Source organism: Macrobrachium rosenbergii, chromosome 17 (genome assembly GCF_040412425.1).
Source record: "Macrobrachium rosenbergii isolate ZJJX-2024 chromosome 17, ASM4041242v1, whole genome shotgun sequence".
Classification (NCBI taxonomy): domain Eukaryota; kingdom Metazoa; phylum Arthropoda; class Malacostraca; order Decapoda; family Palaemonidae; genus Macrobrachium; species Macrobrachium rosenbergii.
This window is the reverse complement of record NC_089757.1, coordinates 1,127,356-1,142,999: the sequence shown is the minus strand read 5'-3', so window position 1 is coordinate 1,142,999 and position 15,644 is coordinate 1,127,356. Positions and strand designations below refer to the sequence as shown.

Below are 15,644 nucleotides of genomic sequence, written 5' to 3'. Positions count from 1 at the left end.
AATGGATCTTTAGATAAGAAAAATTTATGGTTATTGATACTCTTTGCAGATCATGCAGTAAAAAACTCACTGTCGATTTAGTACTGCATAGTTATTCCACATACTTGGAATGTGCTTGCTTCCATCTCCAGCATTAGTGTAGACTTGAAAAGACTTAGATTTTTGTTTTATTTATATTTGATTAAATAAAATATACATCAAAGGATTAAACTGTAATTTCAGGTTAGAGACAGAACTTCGTGGATTATTTGAGAATAAGCTTGAGGCATCAAAATTAGATAAGAAAAAAGATAGAGTCCCTACATCCCATCCGAAGACAAAAGTTGGAAGAAGTGTTGCTGCAAAATATGAAAGTAGTGCTGGAGCAAAGCCAGAATCTCTTAGCAGTAATTGGAGGGCGTTAGCTCCACCTGCTAACATTAAGCTTTCACCAAAACTTTATCGTTATGTACATCCAGAAATGCTTCAAGTTGAACCATCTACAAGGTATGCTTTTCAATTCAGTCTCTTAAAGAATGAATTCTTGATGTTAATTGAAATTTATTTGTAAACTGGTAATTTTTCATTAGAAGAATATTGTTTGATGTTTTACATATTTTGGGTTTTTTGTCAAGATATTTTTTTTCGGTTGTTGTATCTGTGACAGTAAGGAAATGTGTGTTGATTTTTACTTACAGCAGTGAAGAAAGCACTTCTGTTATGGCAACAATGCCTCGCCTCAGTTCCTTCCTGGAGGCAATTCAGCGTCGGGACGACACATACTATGTGGTATCGTTTTCTCCTGATCATCTCTTAGTTCCTGCTACAGCTCGTAATGATTCTGCTCGCCCAAGAATGTCTCTTTTGATGCCTACACTTCGGGCTATGAATGAATCGCTAGCTCCGCCTGAGGCACACATTGCTATGATGCAGATAGATTGTGAGGTTATTCACACTAGACTTGTGCATGTCTCAGAAGAGGTTGTTCCACCTCATCTGAGAGCTGGTGGAAGTAATGCTTCTCATCCCGCACCGGACACAACTACCTCTCATCGCCAGGAAAGGCGAAATGCGCGTGCAAAAGTTCGCCCTTTCTTTCCAAAAAGTAGTGAACCTGCTAAGTAGTAAGGAGTATAATGTATAGTTTCAAGCACTATACTGTAGCTAAAGTTTTTTTTGTTAAGTTTTACCAAAATAAAGACTGAATTTTTATGCAAAATAAATAATAATGAATCTACTTCTCATGTGATGAATTACTGTACAGTTATATCCATATACATTGGATATAGGTTGGTGGTAGACCCAGATGTGAATAATCATACCATGTTAGTATTTATATGGAATTTATTGTAGACGTATGAACAACTTAGTTCATGTTCTAGTTCTATTTGTTTGGATTAGAAATCCTGTTTAATTCCACAGTTTCCTAGTACCTTCTGCAGCAAAGTATCTAATGCTATATTACATAAAATGAGAAAATCAAGTTATTTTTATTTTTGTAGCTGTAAGGATTGCATTTACATAGCAAGTCCATACAAAGTGTATGGATGAAGTTTAGAGTTAAATAACACAGCACAGTAATTGAAGAGCAGAAATTATGCATTCAGTTTGTATATGTTCTTACGAATTACAGCCTGTAAGTTACTGATGCCATTACACTGTCATAGGCAGATGTTTGAGTCATACTGGTAATTGTACTGAGTAAAGGTGTAGTTAGAGGATAATTTGGACATCCCTCAAGCAAAGCTTTGTCTTACATGCTATTACACTTTTTTGTACACTTATTTGTTTGATTGAAGGCAGTAGTTTACTATACACTTCTCATCTGATCTTGTGTTTAAATAAAATTTCATCCTTTCATTGTATCCATTTCCAGATAAAATTTCATTCTTTCATTGTATCCATTTCTCTTCTGTATTATCCATTACACAAAATGTACTCCTGAATTTATTAATGTTTATCAACATAATTACAATTACTATGAGTATGTTTATACACATTTTTTATCATTTTTCCATTTTTGATGTATAGGCATTTGGTATTTTGTGTTGTGTATTGATGTTTTGGAAGTGAAGTTATAACGAAACAAAAATTTTACTTCTGTTACTTCTGCACATTCCAGTTTTGATCTAGTGGTCTAAGTATAACTAAATAACTTTAGGTTAGTATTCCCAGGAGTTCCAGAGGAAGCAATGATATTTGGAATTACTTGTTAAAATTTTTTTTGAGTCTAAGATTGTTGGCCCTGCATAGTATATGGACCTCAAGAACCTCATATTGTGTTCTAATTGCAGAATGTTTCTGAGGTAATTAGTGAAATCTAGTAACTTCAATTTGAAGTTCCAGTACCAAGTGAGGAGATGGTATGGCCTGAACTCCTTGGGACTACCCTGGTATATTTCTGACTGATTTTGTCATCTTGTGTATAAGTCTTGGTGCATGTATGTCAGAGGTACTAATTGCGGCACATTTTCACAGCCTTTATTGGCTTCAGGATAGGGTATAATTTCTGACCAAAGTGGAAACTTGCTAACTTGATCAGTGGAGAGCTAGCCGTAATACCTACTAATATTATCATGGGGCTAGAGAAGGGAGAGACTAGGTTTATCTCAGTAGATTTGCAATGTCCTGGCAGGCTTATAGTAAGTGGCACTAGTTTTGTTCAGTCTGAGGTGTTTTCAAGAGCACATCTACATAGCAAAAACTTGCTGTCATCCTTGGTAGATAATTGGTTCCCTGACAATGGACACCAGCAAACCTAGTAATTATGCTGTGACAGAGGCTCATTATGATATTTATGGGACTATCTTCACTTTTGATGTGCAGTCATCAGGAAGATTTTCTTATTTTTGCTTGATCTGCACTTATACAGAGATAAGGAACCATCAGATATTAAAGAAGCAGCTGTCGAATTCAGTTCATGTCTATACAAAAGACATGGTTCAGGATATGAGAGCCTGTATAAATTATTATTGTATGTTTGTTAAATAAAAGCTGTATTGATAAAACCATGGGCAGAGGGTGGCATATGGTTCACTAACCCCTTCATCTGTCAATTTACTCAGGAGCATGTTGCTATCAGCCAAGTCTCCACAATCATCCCTGGTATCTTGAGTTTATGGTTAGTGAATATAGTTTGCAACGCTTCTTTTATGGCTTAGTGATAGGGATTCTGAAGACTGAAACTTTTTTAGGTGAATCCCTCTTCAAACTTGCCCACTGGGATTACTGTTCTATGCATAATCTTGATGAGAACTATTATTTATTTTGTCTTATTGCATGATGTATAAGGTGGTGATGTTTAGTTGGTTGGTCAGTCACTATCTTCCCAAATAAATAATTGCTGTTAGGAAAGGCAGTAGATTTTAAAATTTTGTTTACAATTTTTTTTTTATTTCAGAGGAACAAACCTTTTATGACGGCTCATTTCTCCTTTCTGTCTTTACAGTTGGTACATATCTCTGGGGGGAAAGTAAAAGTACTACGTATTTCTTATTCAGGAAATGTCACTGCTTTGCTAATTATAATTAGTCATTTGATACTTTATCTACAGCCTTTGACTTGTGAAAGCACTGTAATATGTTTGCACATATGAAATGCAATAGTTGCTGGGAGCCTTTTTTTTTTTTTTTTTTTAGTTTCACTAAAGTGTAACTTGTAAGTAATAAAATGGGCTATTCTCCATTGTATAGGTAGAGAATTTCCTTCATCATAGTTTTTCACTTCTGTTATTCGAATGTCCTGTTCCAAAGCAGTATGATCTCAGATTGAATCTGTTTGATTTTCAATTTTATCCAATGAGTTATAACTGCATCTCGAAGGCTGTATGTATAATGTTGTGGAGCTGCACTGAGCTTTACCTTTAAATTGTACATAATATTTTATGAGGTGCAAGGTTTGTGAGACATTGTACATGCAGTGAGAGTTACAAGGTAATTGTAAAGTGTTACTCATTGTTAGTTTTTAACTGTCTCTGAAATTGGTTTGGTACTGTAATTAGTGACATGCGTGTTGCATGTTCATAGGATAGTACAAAATTATGTAAAAGTTTATATAAATGCAGTATTGGAGAGAGGGAATTTGCCTACTGTAAATTTTGTTGTGTGAAGTTTTAGTGTATCATGGTTTATTTTCTTTAAAAAGTAAGAGTTTTCCAACGTTGTTTTGTGCATTAAGTTAGTATTCTAAGGTTAATTTTCATCATCAGTTATTGTCACCTTTATGTTGTATATAGTTTGTATTTATTTTCAGATAATATTTGTTATCTTTATATATGGCTGTGATTTTAGTTGTTTTTGTTTTATGGAGCAGATGAATACATATATTTTTGTATGGAAAATAGCTCAACCCATTTTACATTTAACATTACATGTACAGATGCTCCCAGAGTTACAATGGAGTCACTGTTAGAAGAACTTATCATGAGGCAAAAATATAAGCAGAAAATGTATTTTGATACAACTAACTTTACAAACATCATAGCCTAGCCTATCCCAGCTTACCCTAAAATATGCATAGAACTCTTACATTAGTTTACAGTTTCGTAAAATCATCAACACAAAATATGTTTTATGATGAAGCGTTGAATATACAGTACCATAAAATTTGCTGAATAAGTACTGAGAATGAAAAACAGTAATTCAATGAGTACCCACCATTAACGTGGCCTGATCGTCAGTAAGCTGAGCAGCATATTCTTGTCTCTTTTCTCCCATCTAAGTATCAAGTTATTTCTACATCTCATTGATTGACCCAGTGGATTTAAGCAGTGCTGAAGATTTCACACCATCAATAATCTACTACTTATCCTTTAAGATGGCCGAGATCGTTGATTACATAAGTACTGTATATGTTCGTGGGTGATATCCATTACAGGCATGCTGCCTTTGTGTGTTGCAATTAAATTAAGTTTCTCCTCCAGAGTAATTATCTTCCTTTTCTTCTTACCAGTAGCGAGAAATGCACAGACACGATGAATTTATAAAAATACCGCACAGGTACAGGAAGTTTTAAAAATATAATAATAACATGGAACACTGTGTCATATTACTGTAGTTGTATTCTCTGACAACTGTGTGGTAGACTGGGAGACGAGTGCTGCTGATGCCAGGGTGCCCAGCCACAAGAGAGTATCATATCAAGTATTGCTTGTTGGGGATAAAATCCAAATTAAGGGACACAGTTTCTGCTGAATGTGTATCATCACTATTGCCATTGTGAAATCAAAGTATTGTAAAACAGATCATCGTAACTGGGGAGCATCTGTATATATTTATCTAGGTTTTGTTGTGACTTAATTTTCATTTCCTTAATGAAATTAGCAGCAAATTTTACCATAAAATTTGTTACAATGATGTACTCCTAGTCAGGCATGATGCTTCTAAAGAGTATGTCAAATTGGAGTGTTTTGAGCTTTTTTTTCCCTCTTCACTTAAAAAAATGTGGAAATTTATAGAAGGGCACATTTTTGCTGCAAAGTACAATTTCATTTCTGTAGGTTTGTAATTAACAGTATTTATCAGCTCCATCTTCTTCATAGATTGTAAAAAGCAAAGTTGTAAATGAATTTCTTGTAATTTAGTTTATCTACAGTTTTATGAAATAATTTGTCTTTGAAGGACATATATTGCTAATGCTGTTGTAAGTCATATATTGTATTGTAATCTTTTAGAGTGAGGGTGGATGCTGTTCAAACATTACTGTTGTAGTATGTTTTTCAAGATACTGTATGTAATGCAAAGGCTTTTGCACTTTTATAATTTGAATGAAATGAATTATATGAAAATAAAGATATTGAATACTGTATTGTGTTGTTCTTGTGCACTTCATTATGAAGTTAGGTTTAGCGATTCTAAGTTATATATACAAAACATTCTTCCCATTTGTTTATGTACAAAAATTTTTAAAGACCTTGAGATTTTTACACTCCTTACACAAAATGACTTCTAGAATATGTCGAAATAATTGTGCAATTCACTGCGGCACTAGTTTGAATCCAGTTATATTTGTTGAACTGGTATTGCTTTAGACTCACAACGTATAGTGTTTCCATCAAAAAGATTTTTTTTTTGTTAGAATATTTACCAGTGCACCTGCAAATTTGTTATAATTATTTAGCCTCAAAAATGTTTATTCATCAGCAAATGATTGAATGCCAATAAAAGAAGCTGCCCTCATGTGTGGCAATGCTGCTGACATGCTGAAACCAGGCCTCATTTGTAAGGCTGCAAACCCCAGGGCCCTCAAGACTAAGAACAAGCAGTTGCTGCCTGTGTTTTAGATGCACAACCCCAAGGCCTGGGTCACCAAAGTCCTTACGTCTAACTGGTTCATTCAAAGCTTTAGTACGTGCTGAAAGAAGTTGTGGCCAAAGTGTGTTCACGATTATAAGGGCTTCTCTCCTGAAGATTCAACATTCGGCCATTGATAACGCAATCCAGTTGGTGAGGATGCTTGGTGGAGAAGGCTTTGATGACATCACCAAGGATTAAGTCGGCACCCTCACTGATGCCCACTCTCACCCTCTGACGGACCAGGATTTGGGAGAGCTGACGAAGTTTGCCAGCAAGGAAGAAGACACACCAGGTTCTAGGGATGAGCAGGAGGATAAGAGCATTTCTTTGGAACGTCTGTCCTGACTTACAAGGATGGTCAAGGAAGTCCATAAAGTTCACAAGTACCCTTGATGCATTCGTGGTGTCCTATAATAATGTCGTTCTCAGCATGGAGAAACAGCAACAGCAGCTATCTATCACGTTTCTTGAGCGGGTGAAGATGGACCCTTCAAAGTCTCCCGAAACCCCTGAAGAAGTGCTTGAAGAAGGGGAAGAGGTGCTCCCAGAGATGTAACTCCTCTGCTTTGCTGTTTCGTTACATCTCCATTGTCTTTCATCAGACTGCACAGCTAATTCCTCACCATCTTCAATCAACATTCACCACTGGTAAGTGCCCATATGATTTACATAATCTTAAACTTCTCATTACATATTTCATATATTTTTTTTTCAGTGCATATTTAAATGCTGTATTTAAGTACAGTACTTAATGTATCAATGTCACCCCTATCTACGTTAAAAGAAAACATTAAGGCTTGAATACTGTATGAAAGAAAATGTGTGTGCCTGAATACGTAAGGGAATAACTTGATTAGTTTTCGTCATGGTAAGAGTATAGCAACATTTGTAGGGTGTTCACACATAGCTGTAAGCCATATACAGTATTTTTAAGGGTACAGTAATGTTGTAAGATGACTTTTAAATGACATTAAAGTGTTTTAGGATAATAGTTTAAGATATGTTTGGTGTTTGAACTATTAAAATAGGCAATTATAAGCATTTTTAGAGGAGGTTCCAACTTACCGCAGATTTCAACTTATCACAGGTGGTTGTGGTCCCTAACCCCGCGAATACAGGGGGTCGACTAGTTTATTCAGCCTATCCATTTCACACATTTATAAATCAATAGAATTAAAATGATCATCAGCACATTTGGATTTGTGAATGTCTGTGAAAAGTTCACTGGAAAGCCTGCGCTACAACAAGGGGTTTCATAGATTAAGTTGTCCTAATTTTGCTAGACAGAATTAAAGTATGAAAAAAATACAAAACTGCAGTAGGCTATTATCATGTGTAAAGTAATAGAAATAAACATTAGGAAGTGATGCAGTTGATTATATTCACTTTAGACAGAAAGCAATGCAATGGACTACATTCACTTTAGATTAGTGGATGTCTGTAGGAAGAGAAGTCTGGCTTGTTGCAGCTCATTTCAAAAGAATAACTATTGCTGAATGACCCTCCTATCCCAAGCTCTAGCTAAACTGCTCTGATTTAATTTATTTATTATATAATAGCTTGTGAGGTTCAAGAGAAATGTCAATAGAGAGACTGATTCTTTATTATTCTCGACAGGTGTTTATAAAACAAAAAGCGGACGGAAGGGTAGCGGGCGACCCGAGGCCCACCACTGCGTCCGTACAGAATTTGTGTTTTCTGACAAGCATAAAAATACATACAGTATTCGTTACATGGCATATAAAAGGTAGATATACATATTGGCGGAAATGCCGTACAATGATGCATAAGATGAGGTACATAAAGAATCTGAAATAAAGACAGGTCAAATACATGATGTGATTAATGTACATCTGAAGGGAGAGGCGAGATTTGTCGCCCTTACAAGTACTCCCCCCCCCACCCAAGACGATATTGGATGAAATAACACTAATCACGGAGGTGCTGGGGCAGTCCGATTGGGTCCCTGCTTCTGGAGAACTGTGGGTGCGGGGTGAGCTGACACCTGGGGTTGGCTGGATGAATTTCCTGGGCTGGCCAGGCCCCACTTTGGTGGGGAAGCGGGTGCATCTGCAGGCAGGTATTGAAGGGGGTGGGGGGCAGTTCTGGTTTGAATATGTCCGGGAACTGTAGGAGGGACGTGTAGCTGTTGGCTGTGGAGCAGATGGTGGGCATTCCAGGTCCGGTGGAGAGCTGACGGGAGTGGCATGTTCCATTGTCGAGTAGGCGTTGTCTGGCAACGTCGACTAGACATCCGTGGTGCCCTAGGAAGTCCGCACCCAGCAGGGGGAACTTAACATCTGCTATGACGAAAGGTCAGTGGTGTCTGTGCCCCAGGTTTGAGATAGCCTGGGTCGTCGTGCCATAAGTGCGGATGGGAGTTCCGTTTGCTGCGGAGAAAAAAGAAGCAAACAATGAACTGTAAGACTCTTTAATGTTCAATTTTATCCACACTTAAAGCTACTTACTCATATTATGAATCTTTCAGATTCCTTCAGTACAGACGTAATAAATCATTTCATTTTTACAAAACCTGTACCATATTGCTTGATACACTAGTTATTTTAACATATTCCATTACATTTGTTAATGTATTGTTTAGTCCTCACTTCTTCCAAGTGTGTTATTCAGTTGTTTGAAGCTTTGAAACTTTACCAAGTTCTGTTGATGTTTTCATAAACCATTTCTGTACATCTCAAAGTACAGGTAGTATATTAATTTTAGTCAATATTGGCTTTTGTTTTAATCCACTCCTGTCAACTTATTGCTGTACTGTGCCAGACTGCAATTAGTAGCTCTTAATCTCTGTAGTTATTGCTAAATTCTCTTTACCACTTATCTTCTTTACCCATTTCTGTTTATTTGACCATCGTCTATCTCTTTTTCACATTTTTGTTAAATTGATGATGATGGAATTCAGGGCACCATTCTGGAAAGCAGGTCTGTTATCAAGCAGCTAACTAGCGCAGATGCAAGAAAAATGCTATTACTCACAACAATACAGATTTTGGATGACATTTCAAATAAAAATGGCTAGGATGAAGGTTCTTAACTAGCTTATGAACTACTGACAAATATGATAAAGTAGGTAACATGGACGGTGGCCACACTGAGGATTCATTTCTGTGGCATTTTCTTTACATAAGTTTTTATCTCTACAATGCAAACTTTTTACAGCTCTTTGTAAACCTTTCCATTGGTATACCCATATTTTTTTTTTATCTAAAGATCCATTGGGTTATTCAATCTTCTGCACCTAATGTAGTATTGTTATCATTATCATTAAGATTCCAATTACCAGGCTAGACATGAAACAAATTCACTTTTGTATTCTGTCTAGTGCAATTTCTTCCTGAATTCAAGTCTTTTGCTACTTCCATATTACTTATTTTCTTACTAACTGTTCATAATCCCTTCCTATCACATGTCCATACCATCTTAATCTTTGAGATCTCAATCTCTTCTAGCCCACTGACACCACATCTCTTCTAAACTCTCTTATTCATAATGTGATCTAATCTCGCTCTATAGTCATGACCTTATTTTACGCTGTTTACCAAAGAATTACTTACATTTAGCAGCATTCAAGCAATCTCCCTCCACCTAATTCATACCGCTATTATCTTTATTTTTGCTGCCCTCTTAGCAGTTGCTTCAAATGCATGTACTCAAGGCTAACAAACTTTGCCTATATTTTTACACAATTCATTAAAGATGTGTAAAATAAAAGATACCTTTAAGTGCAATCTTTGTGGCTGCCAATTTCTACATGTCTATTTCCTCTTGGACACATGCTCAGGCAATTCTAAAAAAAGATAGCCATTCTGTTCCCGAAACTCCCGTCCAGTTCATTTCACCTTTTACTACAGTTTGACCTCTTAAAACTGGACCCTCGGGACCAAGACACTGCTGGACCACAGAAATTACCCCTAAAAATCCCCTGTGCAAACAAAAAGTCTTGTCAGCTTATTCCACATACATATTGCTGTTGTCAAAAGAAGAACAAAGCTTATGAATAATCACTGTCATTCGTTAAGTTTAGCTCCTGGAGCTTAAACCACTTTTTAAGCGCACTGTCAAATTCTGATCTCCTGGCAACGTTCAATGTTTTCTGGAACTTCAAAACTTTTCTGGCTTTCATTTTCTGCAAAAAACCTAAAGATCTGCTGCTTTTGTTACTTTAAGCCAACACATTGAGAGAGAGAGAGAGAGAGAGAGAGAGAGAGAGAGAGAGAGAGAGAGAGAGAGAGAGAGAGAGAGAGAGAGAGAGAGAACCGGCGTTACTCCGACAGATACCCATGTGCAAAAGTCAAATAATACACTTGTATAATCATCATCATTTTAATAAAACTGTTATGTTACGCACTGTATGCAATTATAGTTCATGCATTACTGCCATATTATTGTATTATGATTTATGAATATGGTGTTCAAGCGAGACCACTCGGTGGTCTTGGTTCAAGCGCCATTTACATTCTGGTATTGTTTACATTTTTAAAATCATCAGCCGATTGCATTTTCCGACATCATCACAGCCATTAGTTGCTAAATGAAATGGATTTCAGAGATTCGTTTTAGGGTAAATTATCAAAGCTGGATTTAAAATGCAACTTTAGTTATCTATAAATGCAGCAAATGAAATGAAGCAAAGATGTGATTTCACCAGTATCGGATTTTGCCTTTGCCTCTTCCAAAACATTTTGTGACGTGCACATTATTCGTTTCGTCAGCTACAGTTACAGCCGTAAATTTAGTGGCATACTATCTTAACACTTTCCTCTCCATTGCGTGAAGGATAAATAGATTTATTTTATTTTTATTTATGGAAGTCACCATTGAAAATTGGCAAAGTTTTAACGTCAAGTGTAACGAACATCGGCAAATGGCTGTTTCTCCATTGAACCCAAAAGTGGCCAAAACCGTTATTTATCACTGGATCAATCTAGTTTTTTTTATACGCTATACCCACTAGTACAAAGATAAATCTGTGCGAGTTTCATTGAATTCGAACTGTTATTTTTTTATGAATAAAAATTATATTTCAGAAAAAAAATTAAAATCTATTTTCTCAAAAAGTACTGAATAGAATTAAATAAAAATTTCCATGAATCATGTTTATTACAATATAAACAAAATGCCTGGAGGAATTTTCCATATTTTTTTCTATAAATATATATAAATATATATTTTTTTAAAGTTTGAAAAAATATAAAAAATTAAAAGTAAACTTTAGAAAAAATTCCTCCATACGAAATATTGTAAATTTATTCCTCTTTATAACGATGTATTTGGATTTGAAATCGGTTGATAAATAGCAGAGTAAAATAGCTTTGAATGAAAATAAGTATAGTTTTGAGATATCGACGCTCAAGGTTTGAAATGAGATTATGAAGGAAAACAAAACATTATTTCTTTCATTAGCAATTATCGCTTTTGATACTTATTTGGAACTACTCTAAATTACTTGAAGAACAACTACCTTTCTTACCCGATACAATTTCTGCTCATTACCGCAAGCATGGCCCCAAGTCGCCCCCCTAATTAGGGGTATTAATCACTCAAGGTGAGGGTGTCAGGAGGTACCACCTCCTTCACTGTTGCTTGGTTTAGCTTTTGCGGATTCTGAAAAGCTCCTCCCTCATAATCTTCACTTTTTTCTTTTTTCTTCTTTCTCCTATTCTTCGGTTTTTGACTCTTGCTTCTTTCTTTATCCAGACTTTTTAGTGATCTCCTAATTTCACTGCTTGTGCCAAACAAAGAGGTTAGAAGATTACTTCTCTCATAACCAAAATTATGCTCTAGTGTTGTCACTTCGGCTGCAAATGTGACTCTTTTCAGGCCAAAAAACTTCACCTTAGGACATTTCATCCATAGCCTACTGTGAATGGACTCATTTGCATTTTGTGTCCATCCAGGTAGGCATCTCTTTAGAAGTTCTGGATCACTCATGTCTTTGAATACCTGACGTATGTGGCCAATCAGTTCTTTAGGTATATTTCTCGCGGTGTTTTTTCTAGTGTCATGAGAAGATGGTTCTTCACCTAAAGCCTGTGCCCTGTTGTAAAAACACCATGACTCGGCGCCTTTCGGACACATTTTATGACCACCTGGGTGTTTGTCAGATGATGTCATGTGGAAATATGTTGCCCAAACTGCCCTCCTCATGATATCTACACTTGTATTAGTATGACTTCTCAGTGCCTTTCCATAACATCCTTGAATGTATTCAATGAGTTTTTGTGTCAGGAGATTTCTTCCAGGGAGCAAGCTTATTTTCCTGAGCTTTCCAGTTTTAGTCTTCGTTATCTCACTCAACTCTTTCTTCAGCTTCATCAGGCGATAACCCATCCTCTTCTCCGCATGGTTTATACATTCTTGTTTGCTTACTTTAACATTTATATATGGGCCTTTTCCATTATTTAGTTGACATATAGCTTTATAAGCACTCGAGTCTCCGTCACTTACAAATTTTGCATACCGGAAACCAAGGTTTTCTGATCGAGACCACATTCTCACTGCTTGCTCTGCTTCCATAGCTCCTGATTTACCATCAAAATTTTTCCCACAGTTATGAGGCTTTTCCTTATTCTCTGAGCACGTTTTACAATAGTTACTGATCACTTCAAAATCTATTACTGTACCTGTAAATACTTCGATAACAAAACCAACCCCCACATGTGACTTTTGCCCACGAGTAAGCCAGGTGCCATCAAAAGACACATCAATGTTTATAACATTATTTTCGTCCGGCACTGCTCCAAGTTTCTTTACATAAAAATCATATACAAACTTATGAGCCTTAGCCTGCATTTTCATGAAATGTTTTTTATTGCATTTGAATATATATTTGCTGTATCTGTTATATGATCCAGCACTAAGTGGAGCACCACCAATAAAACCTCCCATTTTTCTTAGCCCTGCACGACCAATGCCATTGTTCAATGAAAGAAAAACTTCTCGCAAATTATTGTGTGTGAATTGCTGATGCTTTTTTCCTTCTCCATACAGTTTTGGTGGAGCTTGGTTTAATACACTATTACATGAATTGCACACAGCTTCAAAGGTAGTATCCCATCTGTCCTTCTTGGTGACTATTTCTATGCTATTTTTTTTACATTTTCTCTTTGGACATTTTAATACACTTGCTACTGCTTTTAGCTGTTCACTGCTTATGCAGTGAATTTCATCATATTCCTTTGTCTGATTTTCCTCATCCTCGTCTATTGACATCAGCTGAGATCGAATTTCTGGAGGAGGAAGGCGACAATCATCATTCAAAGTAGGCCTTGTTGTTTCCATACCTTCACTGCGCCTATTATTATCATTATTGACTGATGACGATGATGCAGTAACTTCCTCACAGACAGATTCCTCAACAATATCTTCCATTTGGTCTATTTGCTCTCGTTCACTTGGTAATGACGAATCACTAATATTTGGGTCACTTGGCACCATCACTTTTCTATCGCCGCCATGCGTCTCATGACTGTCCTCACTCTTGACTGCTTTAGGCTTATTTGCCCATCTAAAATGAGATGCCAATGTCATATTTTTCCTTCTGGCAGCTAAGGTACTTCTTTTCAGTTTGGGCATTGTGGAAAGTTAGTCAAGAACCCGGTATTTGAAATAGAAAACACAAAACAACACGGAGGGTAGACAAAACTACTTGGTATTTTTGTTTCACGAGGAAGCACTGAAATTATTAGTCATTGTCCAAGGGCGAGCTGCCAGGCGTACGAATAATCGAAAAAAAATATGAAAAAATTGCTATGCAAAAGCAATGCACAATGCAGACGATGCAGTTAGGGTAACGTCACCATTTAAAAACCGCTATATCTTCTTTATATATAAGAATTATTGCCTGAAACTTCTTGAGGGCATGTACGACATGTTTGAGCATAGATACAAGTAATATCTCAATTTCTTAAGAAACTTGCAATTCTTCGTGCTTTTCATAAGGGCATCAAACAGCTCCTTGTGGAATTGTAGTATTTGCATATGCTGTCATTTGGTAATTCACAGTCTTTTGAAGTTTTGTTTTCCTATCGTAAGAATTTTAGCAGGCGTGGGTTTAGTTTCGTATGATGCACAAGGATGTTCCATTGAAGGAAGATGATCTTGCCAATCAAACCCCGCTTCCATCACAAATATTTCTAATGCATATTATGTACTTAAGACGAGTTTTAGCTTTGAGGTCATGATTAAACGGTTACGGAAAGGACTTTCTATCCGTTGCATCTTGCCTTTAGTCGTTTTGTAGCACATTATTTTGTGAAGCTCAGAAAGACACGGATAGTGACCTATAAACGTATTTGAAGATTATGAAGTTCTATTATAATTGCTTAGTAATAATATTCAGATAATAAGAAATGCGCATCAATCAATAGAACGTCGTAACGACCTTTTATGACCCTTATTATTATTGATCGTATTTGTTCGGATATGTCAAATTGTCCTGATTTCGTTAGGTAATTTTTATTTTAGGGTCATATGTTATATTTAACTTATATTAAGATATTTAAGTTATTTATTGAAAATTAGTGTTGTCTGGAGATATGAACTCCGCAATGGTTGTTTGCATCAGTGCTAACCCGTAAAATCTAAGCCTCAATAAGCGAATCGAATGAATGTTTGCACAGACGTTCCATTTAAGGATAACAAAAACCTGGATAGTTTTACTTAGAGAAAAGGGGAAATAAAAGAAGATTTATAATTTCATGGGAGATGTTTTACAATTTATATTTATATTAGATGTCAGAAGAGATATTTATACCACCTTTTAGTTGAGTGATATTATGTATAATGCTACATTATTAACGCACGTATTGTTGCAATCCGTAAGAAACGCTCCCAAAGTGCACGTTGACGAGAGCTTTCGTAGCGGGAGGCGACTCGGATGAAGTGTTGAAGGATTCTGAGCATGAGCAGAATCGCGGATGCTTAATAAGAAGAGACGCAAGAGGCCAAGATGAGAGTGACAACTGGAGCGAGTGATGCTATGGTAATGCAAGGCAGTTTATTCGTTCGTTTTAGACGAAACTTGTTCTAGTAGCTTATTCTAAACCAGTTAATATCGTAGAAACTAGCCTGGAATACTCGTGTTTGGGCTAGACGTAGCCCGAAGTGTAGGTCTTGTCTTGGACAGCTGATGAAGGTAGATGTGATTTAAGGTCAGGTATGTAATTGTTGCTCTTCAGTACAGCCAAGGTTATCGTAAGTTATTTGTGTAGCATATCACAGTTAGGCCCAGCCTACTAGGCAGCCTGTTCCACTCGTTTTTGTGAAGGTTTTGGTAAAACATTTATTCCTGCCAGTTGCCGACCAGGATGGTTACGGCCTCTTTGGGGAGTCCAGGGGGGGCTTTGCCCACTC

General features: G+C 36.5%; 3 protein-coding genes across 17 annotated transcripts in view; 2 read left to right on the top strand and 1 right to left on the bottom strand.

Moving 5' to 3' along the window:
- Positions 1-5,782, top strand: part of Atf6 (bZIP_ATF6 domain-containing protein ATf6) — a 94,396-nt gene extending 88,614 nt beyond the window's left edge. For all 4 annotated transcript variants that reach the window (XM_067119382.1, XM_067119385.1, XM_067119384.1 and 1 more), the window contains 2 exons: positions 223-486; positions 678-5,782. In XM_067119382.1, the coding sequence (XP_066975483.1) occupies positions 223-486; positions 678-1,104 (691 nt within the window). In that variant the 3' untranslated portion in view covers positions 1,105-5,782. The remainder of the gene's footprint in view (positions 1-222; positions 487-677) is intronic.
- Positions 5,783-7,859: 2,077 nt separating this feature from the next.
- Positions 7,860-13,983, bottom strand: LOC136847645 (uncharacterized). Its single transcript, XM_067119380.1, has 2 exons — positions 11,761-13,983; positions 7,860-8,662 (listed from the first exon to the last, which is right to left on the bottom strand). Exon 1 carries the CDS (start codon positions 13,863-13,865, stop codon positions 11,823-11,825), a length of 2,043 nt encoding a protein of 680 aa, XP_066975481.1. The 5' UTR covers positions 13,866-13,983; the 3' UTR covers positions 7,860-8,662; positions 11,761-11,822.
- Positions 13,984-15,127: 1,144 nt separating this feature from the next.
- unc79 (UNC-79 domain-containing protein) overlaps positions 15,128-15,644 on the top strand; it is a 224,650-nt gene continuing 224,133 nt past the window's right edge. For 9 of the 12 annotated variants that reach the window (XM_067119369.1, XM_067119364.1, XM_067119368.1 and 6 more), the window contains exon 1: positions 15,144-15,273. The gene's annotated coding sequence lies outside the window, so the exon portion shown is untranslated. Of the gene's footprint in view, positions 15,274-15,410; positions 15,448-15,644 lie in introns of those variants that run through there. The other 3 variants (XM_067119371.1, XM_067119370.1, XM_067119361.1) reach the window with 2 other exon arrangements.

Bases quoted from the DNA above. Each gene is read 5' to 3' on its own strand.
- LOC136847645 (XM_067119380.1), bottom strand. From the start codon at position 13,865: ATGCCCAAACTGAAAAGAAGTACCTTAGCTGCCAGAAGGAAAAATATG.